General features: G+C 54.8%; 1 protein-coding gene across 9 annotated transcripts in view; it reads left to right on the top strand.

Annotated features, from left to right (window-relative positions):
- Nucleotides 1-14,686, top strand: part of UNC93A (unc-93 homolog A) — a 44,856-nt gene extending 30,170 nt beyond the window's left edge. For 5 of the 9 annotated variants that reach the window (XM_042253718.2, XM_042253720.2, XM_042253716.2 and 2 more), the window contains one exon: nucleotides 7,234-14,686. In XM_042253718.2, the coding sequence (XP_042109652.1) occupies nucleotides 7,234-7,786 (553 nt within the window). In that variant the 3' untranslated portion in view covers nucleotides 7,787-14,686. Of the gene's footprint in view, nucleotides 1-2,948; nucleotides 3,653-7,233 lie in introns of those variants that run through there. The other 4 variants (XM_027972664.2, XM_004011453.4, XM_042253721.2 and 1 more) reach the window with 3 other exon arrangements.

The following is a 14,686-nucleotide window of genomic DNA, read 5'->3' as shown; positions in this document are numbered from 1 at the left end:
AGGGAGCTTCTTCCCTTGGAAATGCCACCCACAGTCCAGCCCTCACCAGGGAAGCACCTGGGACTGGAAAGTAGGTCAGGCCCAGACACAAGCCAGCAGCTGCCATTTCCGGGGACGGGAGCCTGGCTGCTGTCCCTGCACCCAGGGATGTCACACACGTGGCCTCGGCAGTCCAGGACGGCCCCTCCTTAGCATCTGAGTCGGTGCCGGCCTGTGAAACAGCTGAGGAAACACCCCCGAGCAAACCCAAGGTCGCTGGCATCAAGGGGTTTGGCTTTCACAGCCTCTCTCCCGCCTCCACGATGCAGGAGACGCTCCTGGAGTTCTGAGCCAGGTGACAGAGGCGTGCTCAGCTCAGCAGAGACTGCCGTGTTTGGACGAAGGGCAGCTGGTGGAAGTGGCGACAGATTAGCCGCAGGTGCGTCTGTTGCTCAACAGAGGAAATCCCTGAGTCAGTAGAGGAGACAAACAGAAACCACACTTGCTTTTCTCGGCTGCCCAGACTGTAAGCCAGTGAGGGGTCCCCACAGCCCCAGAGGACTCTTAGCGATCATCAGGAGAGAGGGCCTCCACGTCCGCGTGGAGGGGCGAGGGACCCCCACTGTTCATGCCCCAGTGCTTCTGCCGACTTGCTCTGATTAACTGACTTCCCTGAGCTCAGTTGGGCTTTCTGAAGCGTTTACACGAAGAATTGATGCTATTGAACTGTGGTGTTGGAGAAGACTCTTGAGAGTCCCTTGGACTGCAAGGAGATCCAAGCAGTCCATCCTAAAGGAGATCAGTCCTGGGTGTTCATTGGAAGGACTGATGTTGAAGCTGAAACTCCAGTACTTTGGCCACCTGATGCAAAGAGCTGACTCATTGGAAAAGACCCCGATGCTGGGAAAGATTGAGGGCAGGAGGAGAAGGGGACGGCAGAGGATGAGATGGTTGGATGGCATCACCGACTCAATGGGCATGAGTTTGGGTGGACTCCGGGAGTTGGTGATGGACAGGGAGGCCTGGCGTGCTGCAGTCCATGGGGTTGCAAAGAATCGGACACGACTGAGTGACTGAACGGAACTGAATTGAACTGAACACTTAGAAGTCAGGTCAGGACCTGGGATGCACAGCCGTGTGCATACAATTCCCAGGTGTTCGGAAGGCTCACAGTAAACCTGTTTGGTTCTTCTCTATCCCTGAGACACGGGAATAATTGCTCCAACTCTTCCTTCCTTTCCATGGACATGAGAGACTATCAGGCTGAGCCTTTGTCAAGGTGAGCAGCTACATGAAGTCCAGTGAATGACTTGGGTTAAGTCCTTCTTGAATAAGAATACCAATTTAAAATGAATTATTTCTGTCTTTTTGTTCAAATTAAGTTTTTTTGAGTAAAAAATCAGTTCTTGGCGGGAAACTGTTCTTCCCATCTATGGTTTGTGACTTTCTCAACCATCTTGACCAGGAGGGCTGTTTTAATAACAGAGCTCCCTGCGGGCTCCCCTCCCTGCGGTGTGGTCCATCCATACCATGTCTGTGTTTTCAAAAACTGCACATTTTGTGTAGCTTTTGCCACCTACCAAGACCAGCTCTCTCACTTCTGCTGTCTCAATAGCAAGATGGATTTCTAATGCTATTCTCCCTGGATGTTTCTCTCTGTTAAGAGAAGAGGTGAGTCACGTGCATTCCTAGTTAATGAGACGGAATACAATTGAGTACAGTGTAACCCTCCTTCGCAGTCACCACTTCTCAATGCAAAAGCTGATTGATACATCTGGGCGGGACCATCCCAGCCCTTCCTTCTTGGGGCAGAATCCCGCCTCCCCCTGCTCCAGGTTCCCACTGGGCTCCAGAGAGCCCTCCCGCCTCTGGAGCCGTTCATTTCAGCTGCTCTCTGCTTAGCCGCCCTGACAGTACTGTTACCATGGCAACACTCACACAACAATGCCTGAATCTGAGACAACTCGGCGTGTCTGGCCTTGAAATACCCTTTTGCCTCATCAGCCACCAAAGGGGCTGCTTCCAGGCTGATAAATTCAGAAGACCCGTCCTTTCCTCTGTGCCCGGCTCATGCATCCTGTCGTTTCCAACCAAACAAGACTTGACCTCATCCTGGCATCGGAGGTCGGGAGTCTGCATCCTGTCTCTTTCACCTGGTGCTGTGGCCAGGTCGGACTGCAAGCAGGCTTTTCTTCTTTTTTTTTTTTATAATGTTCTTAGATCGACGGCAGAGTTGCAAATAGAGTGCAGAATTCCCACATACTGTCCACTCTGTCTCCTCAGTTCGAACATCTTACAAGCCTGTGGTACACTTGTCAAAACTGAGGAATTAACTTTGGGAAATAACGGAACTTCAGATCTTATTCCATTTTTCCAGCTTTCCCCCTTTCTCTGTGTGCTCCCCAGGCAGGCCGCTGCTTTGCTGGTCTGTGCCAGCTTCTCTTTCTGCTCTGCTTTGGTGACCGTGACCCTCTTGGAGAATACTGGTCAGGGGTTGTGTGCACAATCCCTGTAATTCAGGCTCATCTGATGTCTTCTCATAACTGGGCTGGAGCTATGGTTTCGGGGAGGAAGACCCCAGAGTGCAGGGGCTTTCTCGTCATGTTGACCAGGGGGACAGCACACGGCCGGCCCCCCTGTGGACCCTGCAGAGGGGGCCCCTCGCCCTCATCTGTTCAGGTCCCGTCTCCCAGCCTTGCTTTCCTGACCCGCGAGGTATGGGGTTGGCTCACGGCCCCTCCGGCGGTCACTCTCATCCGCTCTGTTTCTCGTCTACGCGATGGTGCTTCCTTCGCTGCAAGAGGCCCGCTCACCGGACTGGTTATCGTCCACAGCGTGAAACCCTTCTGGTTTCCAGGCAGGGAGGTCCTGGGGTGGTTACCTGGGCCTCGGGGAGGCGGCAGCGCTTTCTGCAGGAGTCGGGAGGGCTGTGTGCGCCCTCACAGCCACGTCTCCGCCTCTCCCTGCAGCTCTCTTCGGGGTTCTCTTTGAGAAGAACAAGGAGGCCGCCTTCGCCAACTACCGCCTCTGGGAGGCCCTGGGCTTCGTCATCGCCTTCGGATACAGCACGTTCCTGTGCGTCAGCGTCAAGCTCTACGTCCTCCTGGGCGTCTTGAGCGCAGCCATGGCCGCCTACGGGGCCGTCGAGTGCATGGAGTCCACGAAGGCCGCAGAGCGGACAAAACCTGCCGAGGAGGGGGTGACGCAGACGAAGCTGTGACGCGAGGGCCGCGGTGGGTGGGCCCGGGCCGGACCCCAAGACCCGCGGAGGCTGCCGCTGACTTCACGGCCGCTTCACTGTTATGTGGCGATGTCTCTATTTTATCAGGATCTTCAGTCCGCCATCTCATCATGGAGGTGCAGAGTGTACGCGGCGGAATCAGTTCATTTCAGATACAAAAGAAATGAACTCAGGGTACCACCAGCCACTAGGGACTTGCCTAGAGTCATGGGTCAACAGCCTAGGCTTGTTTGGGGGTGGCTGTTAAGAGCTAGAAAGTTGCTGAAAAGACGCAGCCCCACGCCAGCACTTTGCAGATGGGCAAACTGACGTCCGGGCAAGTCAGTGACTGCCTCCTAGAGTCAGCGAGGGACAAAGCCACACTAGGCTCTCTGTGTCGTGAAGCCTTGGGGTATGAGTTTCTGAATAAATCCAGTTATATTATGCACCTAACTCTTGTCCAAATACTTCACTCCACTCACCTGGATCACACACACACGTCATCACACTAGCTTGTTGGAGGCCATTAACGACAAGAGATGCAAGTTACTTCCAATGGGACTTGACACGTGGGGCTGATAACACATGAACCCAGACGCGGGCCCACGGTCTCCTGCCCTCTGCCCGCCTCTCTGGCAGGTACGTCCATCAGCCTGCTCCTTCCTCCTTGTCTGACGCCCGGTAATGCAGGCACGGCCCTTCTCTGAGCCCAGCTGTCTTTCTGAGACACCCCACCCCGGAACCTCATGGACAGGGCTCCCCGTGTCCCCTCTCTTCTCCGTTCACCCCACCTCACCTCCTCCTCCCCGCCTCGGTCCCTGCTCTTCTCCAGGCTTCTTTCCACACGTCCCGTAGCAGCACACCCGGCTACCCTCCTCCAGCCCTGAAGCCAACCTGTCTGCCAGACCCTGTGACCCTGCCAAGGCCAAGGTTCTGAGGTGTGTCCTGCAGCCCAGCCCAGGGCCTTCCACCTTCCAGGGGGCCTCCCGGCCCCTCTCAAGGGCACTGTGGCCTCTACAGCTTTGCTCACGGGCCTCCTCGACCTTGAGCACCCTCCTGCCCTCAACACAGACCCCTCGGGCTTGTCCAGGCTGTGCTCTTGCCGTGTGACATACACTTCCGGATACTTTTTGTGTGCGGCCCCTGCTCAGTACTGTGGCTGGCAGTGCTTGGTCCTCCTGAGCCCGGATGCTGGAACTGGGGACACTCTGCCCGCAGAGACCCAGCAGACTCTCAGAAATGCACGAATGGGGGCAGAGGGGCCCGGCCAGGAACATCAGGCCCACAGCTGCCCCTTCTCCAGACTCCAGGCTGAGATGCCACGGTAGGGCCCAGCATCTCCGTGAGGTCCGGGGTAGGAGGCCAAGGCACCACAGGCTCTGGCGGAAGGCTGAGCTCCTTGCTGTTTGCAGCTGTTGCTGCTCGATGGAAAATGTGCAGGAGCCCCAGCCCCTCGGGCGACAGGAGGGCTTCGGGTCAGGCAGCCATCTGGAGAGTGGCTGCTGGGGCCACCGAAGGCTCCCACTGGACGGCACACTCCCGCCTGCCAGCCGGCTGCTCCCGGAAGGTGGCCCGTGGCACTCAGGCCTTTTCTTTCCTGCTCATCCTCTGAACTTGGCCTGCGCCCTTTAACCTGGGTGTGCATTCGGGCACCTTGATGGGGGCACGGAGACAGAACTATCAGGGCTCTCGCTTCCTCCTGGGCCCCGGGCTGGGGCGGGGGGTGAGCTGGGGGGTCCCTGGGTCTCATCAGTGTTGCTCTGGGAAGGCTGAGTTGTAGCAGAAAGTAAGGGACTTAATCTTGAGCGTAGTACTCCATTTGCAAAATGGGAAAGTTCCTCCTCCATAAGGAATCATTGAGACAAGACATTATTCAAAGGGGAAAAGCAGAGGAGAGATAAATTAGGAGGTTGAGAACAACACGTACACACGGTTACATAGAGAGGAGATGGACAGCAAGGCCCTACTGTATAGCACAGGGAAATATACTCGGTATTTCATAATAACCTATAAGGAAAGAATCTGAAAAAGAGAAATATATACACACATATAAGGCTTCGAATTTTTTTATAAAACACTATAAGCACTGTCCGGACTTCCCAAGTGGCTCAGCGGCGGAGAACCCGCCTGCCGGTGCAGGAGATGCAGGAGCCACTGGCCAGTCCCAGTCCGGCATTCTAGCCTGGAGGATCCCGCGGACAGAGGAGCGTGGCGGGCTGCAGGCCCTGGGCCGCAGGGAGTGGACACAATTCGCGTGACTGAGCGCACACAGAGCTCTGTACACAGTGAGGTGAGAATGAGCGCCTCAGACAAGCCTAAATGCAGCGGCTTTGTCCATCTCTAACTCCCAGCAGGGCTATTATGAGCCTCGATGAGCCTGCATCCAACAACTGTACGTCTCTTGTCCGCCTCCCAGGGCTCAGGAAGAAAGGCACTGCTTGCCTGCTTGCTCAGAGCCGCTCACGAGGGAAAGATGTTCAAAAATAGTGCATGAATGCACGTCACAGTGTACTGGTAAACATTTCCCCAAAGTTAAATGTGTGTCTAAAGAAAAATGCTAAGCGCAGAAATGAAGTTAAAAGCACGTAAGAATAAAGAGAAAGTGTGCGTGGCAGTAATCTAGGCTCGCGGCTGCCGGAGTCACTAGCATTGTCTGAAGCAAGTCCTGAGCTTACTGGCGGCCCAGCTAAGAAGAAAGAACACAGACAGCCTGACGGTCACTCTGTGATGGAAGGGAGCTCGCCAGTGCTTTAAAAGAGAACAACTCTCTAGGTCCTGAGATCTAAACGAGCACCCGCGCGGGTCACAGGTGAGGAGCACAGACGACCCCATGGACACCACCCTGACCGACGGCCGGGTGTTTTCTGCGGGTTGGTCGTGGCGATAGTGACGGCTCAGGGGTCCCACCGGGCGGTCGTTCTGTGGACAGGCCGGGGGCCCCGGGAAGCCAGGAGGGCGGCCTTCAGTGAGAAAGGCCCATCACTTCACACCACACCCTCCAGGAGCCTGGAAACTTCTACTCTAGTCGAAGCATCAGGCCTTGGGAGACCCTCTCCCTCACCCTGGCTCCAACCGGGTTTATGCAGCTGGTGAGTGAGGCGTGCTGACTGCTTTCCTAGTCACACAGGGTGAAAAAATGAGGCACACGGAATGAGAGGGCTAAGCAGCAAACAGCGGTTTGGCAGCCGTTTCTAGTTTCACGCCCAGATCAGAAACGGAGATTTTTTTTTTCCTCCTGAGACCCTTCGAGGCCCAGGTCACGCTTCTCCACATCTCTGAACTCCCCCTCCAGCCTCCGCCAAACAGGCTCTCAGAATCTCCACCCCTAGCTGCACAACCCTTCCCGGCCTCCCGCCGCCCCATAATCTGTGCTCATTTCTCATCTCCCTGCCCCTTTAATCGCCTCCCTTCCAGCTCCTGGCGCCCAGGCTTCCTGGTTTTCTCTCTCAAATACCAGGACTAACAGTCTGACGCATTCATCTACCTGCAAAGTCTGCCTCGTGGCTTCCTCTCAGCTCACAGGCAGGTCTCCGTCCGTCCGTCTGCAGGGAGGCGAGGTTTGCAAATGGAACAGGCAGGACACGTTCTCGGGTGGTGCTGCGTCCACCGCCTCCAGACTTCTGGCCAAGCGTGGGGATGACCCAGCTATTGGCGAGAGCCTTGTGGGCCGCAGGGTAGCCCCTAGTCCCGGGGACATGGTGGGCCCTCCACAGGGCCGTCACCACTGCCGCGCTGGGTCCGTGACCAGCTACAAGGCTTCCTCATCCCATCCTCAGGGCTGGGGGGCTCTGGGTTTATCTTTCCTGACCTCTGACCCAGGGGCTCGGCCTGAGGAGGAGCCTGGTCATCCGCATTTTGGAAAGCTCCCCAGCGATGGAATGTGTAGCTGGCTGGAGTCGCGCACCGGTTTTGAAGTCATGTCACGTCGCTGCTCTTGCAGCAGCTCGCTCGCTTAGCTGGCTAACCGCATACGAAGTACATTTTTGAAAAGAACTTCTGGGAGTAAGCGTCATTCGTTACCGTTGTCCCTGCAGCTCACGACAAGTGACGTCATGGAGTCCCACCGCCCCGGGCGCCATGAAGCGACATGGAAATGGTACCAGCTCCACTGACACGTGGCCAAACAGCCGAGCGAAGCGCCAGCCGCTGTCTGCACCGCTCGGCCCAGAGCCCCCGGGGGAGACGCCTCGGCCTCCACTGTCCTCACACTTCCTGGTGGCGGCTCAGCCAAGCCCTCCGCGGGTCCGCGGACCCTTTCCCTGTCCCATACCCCCCGCACCACCACCCCTCAGCCTCCGGTACCCCCTCCAGGGGCCTGGCCTCCCCGGCAGGCCTCTGCCCTCCGACGCCTGCAGACAGCGCCTGTGGCCGCCCAGGACTCCGGCCCAGCTCTCGGCTGTCACTCACCCGCCCCTGGACAGGCCTCTGTCTCCAGCATCACCTCCCATGGGGAGCAACCCTTGCCTCCACACACCCGCTGGCTGCCCCAGCCTAACCCACTCCCGGCCGCTGCTTCCAACAGGCACCGGCCCCGTTGGCCTTGCTCCCGGGACGTCTTCCAGCCCCGCGCTCTCTGTGGCCTCCTGAGACTCCTGACGTGACGACCGTCCTTCAGAGAGTCAGACTCACACGCTGCTTCCTCTACTCACAACCGGCCAGCTCTGGCCACTGTTTTCAACACCTTAGCCGGGCATGCTGGACCCCCGGTGAGGCAGTCCCGACTCATCCTTGCCCTCACCCCTTCTCTCCCCAAAATACAATATAAAGTTCCCCCAGTACAACATAAATTTATAAACATATTGCATATAAATATCATAATCTCTGTGCCTCAGCAGTGATCGCTGGCTTTATCAAAATTCCTTTCCTCCCCCTGTGCTCAAAATTCACCTCAGATGCCTTTTCTCAGGGGCGCTCTTTCAAAGCTGCCTTGCTCCCCCCAGGCAGAGACCCTTCCCCACAGGGCCCAGCGCTTCCTCCCACCCGTTTCCCCAGTCTGTCTGTCCCCTCTCCGTCTGTCTGTCCCCTCTCCGGCAGCACAGGGACGGGGGCAGATCCCGCAGAGGGAGGAGCCTGGGGCAGCAGTCAGCAGGTCGCCTGTTCTCCGTCTTCCCCGCCCGCCGGGGCTCAACGCCCCGGCCCGGGGAGGCGGGCAGGAGGGAGGCGCCTGTCTGTCGCCTTTGTCAGTCCGGCCCGGGGACCAGCGCGCCCCCATCACCTGGACCGCGGAGGCCGAGCGGCTGCGCGGCGCCCCCTGGCGGGCGGGGCGGGCGCGGACCGGTACCTGAGCTCCCCGAGGGATGCTCCTGATGCTGGTGACGCCCACCTCCCTCTGGCTCCAGGATCCGCGTGTTATTTCTGTCAGAACATCCCTCCGACTCTCATGCAGCGCTCCGTCACCTCTGCTCCCTCATTTCCTTACAAAAAATAAAACAAAAAAGCCGCAAGCAGGCTTCCCCTGTGGCTCAGACAGTAAAGAATCTCCTTGCAGTGCAGGAGACCCAGGTTCTATCTGGCTTTCGAGTGAGCAGCTGGAGGAAGGCAAAGATCTGAGGTCTCAACACTGGCATTTTCCGAGGTTTAAAGGTCAGGGTGAGGACGAGGAGCTGGGGGAGTGACTGGGGAGGCTGGCTGAGCGGGGCTGCAGGGTCCAGAGGGAGACCAGGCACTGGTGGGACCAGGGCGAGGCGGCCGCTGACTTGGCGGCAATGAGGCTGCTGGTGTTCGTGATCGCAGAGACTGGGGGGGACTTTGGAGATGAAGATGGGAGCCCAGTGGCTCAAAGAGAAGAGAAGTGTAGACGGTGGGGTCTCCAGCCCCGCCCAGAAGTTTTCTCCTGAGAAGAGGCCACGGCTCCAGCATGGCCTTGTCACCAAAACTGGGGTCCAGCTGCTCACGGGTCAAAAGTAAGAAAACAAGCAAGCTTGGTGAAAAGGAAAGTTTGCTTTATTCTGGATGCTGGAAACCAGGGAGGAGTGTGACTCTTGCCCAAAAGCCAGCTCCCACCCCTAACACCCCTGACCGTCTTGCCACTGATGGTCAGTGGGCGAGAGCTTCTAAGGCGGAGTTTCAGGGTGTGTAGATGGAAGGAGGGGCTACATCAGAACAGCACAGTCAGCTCTGGCCGTCACTGGTGGTCTGAGCAGCAGCATCTTGACTGTTTTAAGAACAATTAACCTTCAGTTCAGGGCTTCCCTAACGGCTCAGTGGTAAAGAATCTCCCTGCCAAGCATAAGACGTGGGTTCTATCCATGGGATGGGAAGATCCCCTGGAGAAGGACATAACAGCCCACTCCAGTATTCTTGCCTGGGGAATTCCGTGGACAGAGGAGCCTGGCAGGCAGAGTCAGACACAAGTTATCGGCTAAACAACAATGACTGAACTCCTATCTAGTCTCATGAGACTGCTCTTCTTTGCTTCTGCATTTTCTCACTTCTCTGATTAATCTTATTCTTGGCTAAAGTTTTTCCACAGACAAAAGACAGTGGAGGGCTTGGGGGTGGGAGGACCATAAGGTTGAAATATTTGGGGGTTGAGAAGGACAGGACTTTAGATGAGTCTAGATAAAATTCCTCCTATGAAATTGATGAGAAAAGCAAGACTAGACAGCAAGGTTAGTAGTGATTAGTCCTGGATCACACAGCTGGTTAATTGAAGAAACGGTGCTATAACCTGGTTTCATAACTTATGGTTGAGGATGTTTTTCTGCTAAAAGGCGAGAGAGTGATAAGGAATTCCCAATTTTCTTCAACTGACATAGATGCTAAGTTTTTAGAACTTTTTATTGAACTGCAACATAAAGACAGAAAAGGTACAATTATATGTATATAGTTTGGTGAATTTTCACAAACTGAACACACCGATGTAACCAGCACCCAGACCAAGAAACAAACCGCCACCAGCGTGGACCCCCAGGGGACACATTGCCATCACATCGCCATCACTTCCTCCGAGCGCGACAGCTCCCAAAACCATAGGGGGATTTTATGTGCTTACTTACATGTGATTCTCTGAAGTTTTTCTCACAAAAGTGTCTTGTTCATGTGAGTTCTTCAACAGTACTTAAGTGATGACGGTAATTAATAACAGTCCATTCTCAATAAATGCTTACCATCCTTCCAATGAACCAGGCAGTATCCAAGTTTCAATTTCCCACGCATTTTAACTGGCAAAGTGTCAGTGGTGTGGTTACTGGTTGGGATGTTCTTTGGGGTCCAGGAAAGACTTCCACATTCCCATAATCATGCTGCTTTCCCTTCCTGCCTCCCTCAGGCTTGGTAGATGGGGTTGCTTTTCTATTGACCGCCTGGGGCAAGGGTCTTGGGGATGGAACTGGGGTGTAACAAAATAGTGAATAGTTTGTTATGGATTCAGAGTTTCCTTGGACTCCATGAAAATTCTAGATTTTAAGCATCATAATGCATCCAGCTTCCTCCTGATCCTCTCAGAGGGGAGAATGTAGGGTAAGACTGTCCGGTCGCAGAGAACAGATTTGTGAGCTTGAGGGTGAGTTTAGCAGATGCTGTAAACAGTGGGCGCTTGTGAGGTCCACGTACCTGATGGGAGAAAGCCTCAGAGGGTTTGGCGTGGAGCTGGGCAGAAGGCAGTCCTGGATCAGCCCTGCCCTGGCACGCGGACACCCGTTTGAGTCACTTTGCATGTGGGCAGTGACCAGGAGGCACTCACTGAGCCATCCCGAAGCCTTCCCATGTCTGAGGAGGCCCAGGGTCCCCTGGAGAATTCAAGTCATGGAGAAAACTGAGCCCAGTGAGAAATGATCAAAAGGAAGCTGAACGTGGAAAAGACAGAGTTTGGAGAAACGCATTTTCTCATTTGGAAAAGGACAATCATTGTCATCAGATAGGTGCCCCCTGCATTTTCCTTGCTGTTCACGGGCCCTTAGCAACCGCCTCTCATTGGAACCATCACCTCCTTTCTCAGCCCCGACACCCAGCTTGGAACTCTAGAAGCTCATGCGACGATCTCGAACTGAACGGGACATCTGCACCTGTTGATCCAACTCAGACGATTCAGGTCCAGACGCCTTCACTCCAGCCTGGCGGCCTCCCCGAGAGGGCACGTCCCTGACATCCTCCCAGACCTGCCCTTCGTCTGTTGTGACTCAAGGCAGTCAGCCGAAGGACTTAATTACTCTTGGTTTTTAGAAAATTCACCAGGTGGGTGGCTGGAGGATAGCAATGAATAATTAACAAGTGAACACGACAAACCGCAAAAGAAAGATGCCTTCTAGGCTCCATGCAATGAATGATTTTATTCTTGATTTGCTAACTAGAAAAGCTGCGGTGATTCCCTTTTGCCTGACACCACTCAGCCGACGTCTTTGGCTGCTGGGTTGTGCAGCTTTTATATAGTTATGCGAAGCAGTTTATTGGTCCTGAGTGGTTATAACCGGGCCCGTAAAGAGGTAGGTGATGGGGAAACATTCCGCATTAATCAGTGAGGCGATAACAGGCCTGAACCTGAAGGGGCTGAGTACAAAGTTTCTGTGCAAGGCCCCGGCTTCGAGACGGCTCTCTTGGCTTGAGGGCTAGAGTCCACAGTCCTGCTGGCCCACAAGCCCCAGAAGACGGGGCGAGACTCTGGGGCAGCGTTCAGCCTTCCTGGAGGGTGCGTCCACCCAGCGTTTGCTATGGCTTCAGTGGATAAAAAAGGTTCACTTGGGAAATGCAGACGTTTTATGAAGAAATAATGCTTGTTGTGGTCCCACTAGAGTAATACCCAGGAGACCTCAGGGGCCCACCAGAGGAGCCCACCACCCCTTCTCCGAGTCCTCAGGAGTTTCGTCGACGGGACGACTTGGCCTCGGCCTTCATGGTCTCCTGCAGGGAAAGAAGCCCTCCAGAGCTCAGGTGAAGGAAGCCGGGGGCCCACACCCTGACTGGGCCCTGAGCCCTGGGCCTGCATGGTCTGCAGGGAGGAAAGCCTGGGGTCCACACCCTGACCAGGCCCTGAGCCCTCGGCCTGCGTGGTCTGCAGGGAGGAAAGCCTGGGACCCACACTCTGACCAGGCCCTGAGCCCTCGGCCTGCGTGGTCTGCAGGGAGGAAAGCCTGGGACCCACACCCTGACCGGGCCCTGAGCTCTCGGCCTTCGTGGTCTGGAGGGAGGGAAGCCTGGGGCCCAAACACTGACCGGGCCCCCAGGGTTTGTGAGGAGAGCAGGCCGCATCACCAGGGCCACACACCAGCCTCTGTTCCTGCCCCTCTCAGCTGGGCTCTGCAGCTGCCGAAGGAAGACCCCAAACCCACCCCCGGATCAGGGCCTGACGACGCAGCATTCTGTTCCCACTTGGTGCCCAGTGTTTACATCCAGCCGGCTCAGGGGCCATCGCAGCCACGCCTGGACATCGCACCCACGCCTGGACATCACACCCACGCCTGGACATCGCACCCACGCCTGGAGGGTGGCCCCTGAGCACGCCGGCACCCAGGACCCATCCTCCGTGAGGCGCTGGGTCCAGAGCTGCTAGGATCGGTGAGCGGACGTCCTGTCCTGCCTGCATAGCAGGCGGATTCTTTACTGTCTGACCCACCAGGGGGAGCCTGGGGCATGGTAGAATTTTCATTTCCAGTCTGTCCCCTTCCACCAGCGTTTATGAACCATGAACACATTCTAGGGAGGCTGGGCCCAAGAGGTGTTTGGAAGTGGCCTTTGCCTTCAGGAAACTGAAGTATTTAATGATAAAATAGACTTCCTTACAATTAACACCAAAAATGGCGCATGGGTTCTGTTTAAGAATAATGAAAAATTGTTCTGCGTCTAAACAATGCCAACTTCTCCTGACAAGAGCATGAATGTATGCAGTGCATAGGAACTCTTTAAAAAGTTATTATTGAAGTGGAGTTGACTTACAATATTAGTTTCCAGTGTAACAAGGAACTCTTAAGTTGGCAGACTTAAACAATAGGATAAATCAGGGGCTTCCCTGGTGGTGCAGTGGTTAAGCCTTCACCTTCAACACAGAGGTTGGGGTTCAGTCCCTGGTTGGGGAGTTAAAATTACATGCTTCGTAGCCAGTAAACCAATGCATAAATGAGAAGCAATATTGTAACAAATCCAATAGCCTTAAACAGTGGGGCGAGTCATACATAGGTGATTTGTTTAATGTGAGAGGCACTCTGTGTTTCTAAAAGCTATAAACCATAACTGAAATCTATAGACTAAGCATCAGGAAAGGGGGATAAACGATGTCCAGGCGTGGGTACGATGTCCTCCAGGCGTAACATCTCTAAGACAAACGGTTGAGGTTGACTTGTCCCCATAAACTGGCTTCACCATCTAGAAAAGTTATGCTGGAACCTCCAGCTACTGCTTGTTCCCATAAAAATGGAAACTTTTTTTTTAAGTTTAAACAAACAACTAACTTCTCAACTTGAAAATCGCTGTGCTAAGCCGTGTGAAATATCTTCTGTGGGTGATGATACCATCTTCTATATTCACACCAAGATGGCATTTTAAAATATACGGACAGTGTGACTGAAGGTAATGCTATTACTAATAAGAAAGAAAAGGAAGCCACATTTTCATAAGAGGCCCATGAAAATAAAGGCTCTGTAAAGGAAATCTCCAGTAATTCCCAAGAAAGGTGGGGAAAATATTTTGGGATTTAACTTTTCAAATTGAAGTTTCAAGGCCTTTCTGTAGAAATGTAGCTTTATGACCGGTATCTTGTGCACATACATGCTATAAGCAGGCCCGTCGGTCAGGTCCACTGACCTGTGTTTCTTACAGAACCGGACTTTCCACTTGGGTGGAATCTGTGCGCTGCATCTGAATCAGGGTCACCTGAGAAGGTCCCTCTCCCCGCCCCCACACCTTCCCTCTCTGTTCATTGGCGAATGAAGGGCACGGTGTTAATTAGACGGTTTAATACTTTAGTGGTATCCTGCTCCCATGGAAGCTGCCCCGGGGAAGTTTGTCCTTTAAGCAGTGAAAGTGCTGAAAAAACTGTGGGGGGGGGGGGGCGGGGAGGAGGGAGGGTGCTGGGAAACTAACTCCCAGTTCTTCTCTAAGGGTCTACTCTGGGAGGAAGGCAGCGTGAGAACTGGCAGTCTGATGGGCCCTGGGGACCAGCCCCTCCTAGGAACGCTTGTGCAGAGGCCCGTCTTTCAGGAGAAGCAGTGGGCCCACAGGGGCATCCCAGGAGCCATGATTCTGGCGATGACCGAAGTGCTGTCTGGCTGATTCCCATCCCCAGAACCCGTGTGCTCTGGGATATCATCAAGGTTTGGGAAGGAGAAGCTTCCTTTATGGCCAGGACTGTGCGTGACCAGGGCTGAAAGTGAAAGTCGCTCAGTCATGTCAGACTCTCTGCGACCCCAGGGACTATACAGTCCACTTCTCCAGGCCACAGGACTGGAGTGGGTAGCCTTTCCCTTCTCCAGGGGATCTTCCCCACCCAGGAATCAGACCGGGATCTCCTGCGTTGCAGGCAGATTCTGTATCAGCTGAGCTCTGACATCATGAGAC

The sequence above is a fragment of the Ovis aries genome, chromosome 8 (genome assembly GCF_016772045.2).
Source record: "Ovis aries strain OAR_USU_Benz2616 breed Rambouillet chromosome 8, ARS-UI_Ramb_v3.0, whole genome shotgun sequence".
NCBI classification, from domain to species: Eukaryota; Metazoa; Chordata; class Mammalia; order Artiodactyla; family Bovidae; genus Ovis; species Ovis aries.
Note: the sequence above shows the minus strand (reverse complement) of the source record. Positions and strands in the feature narration are given on the sequence as shown.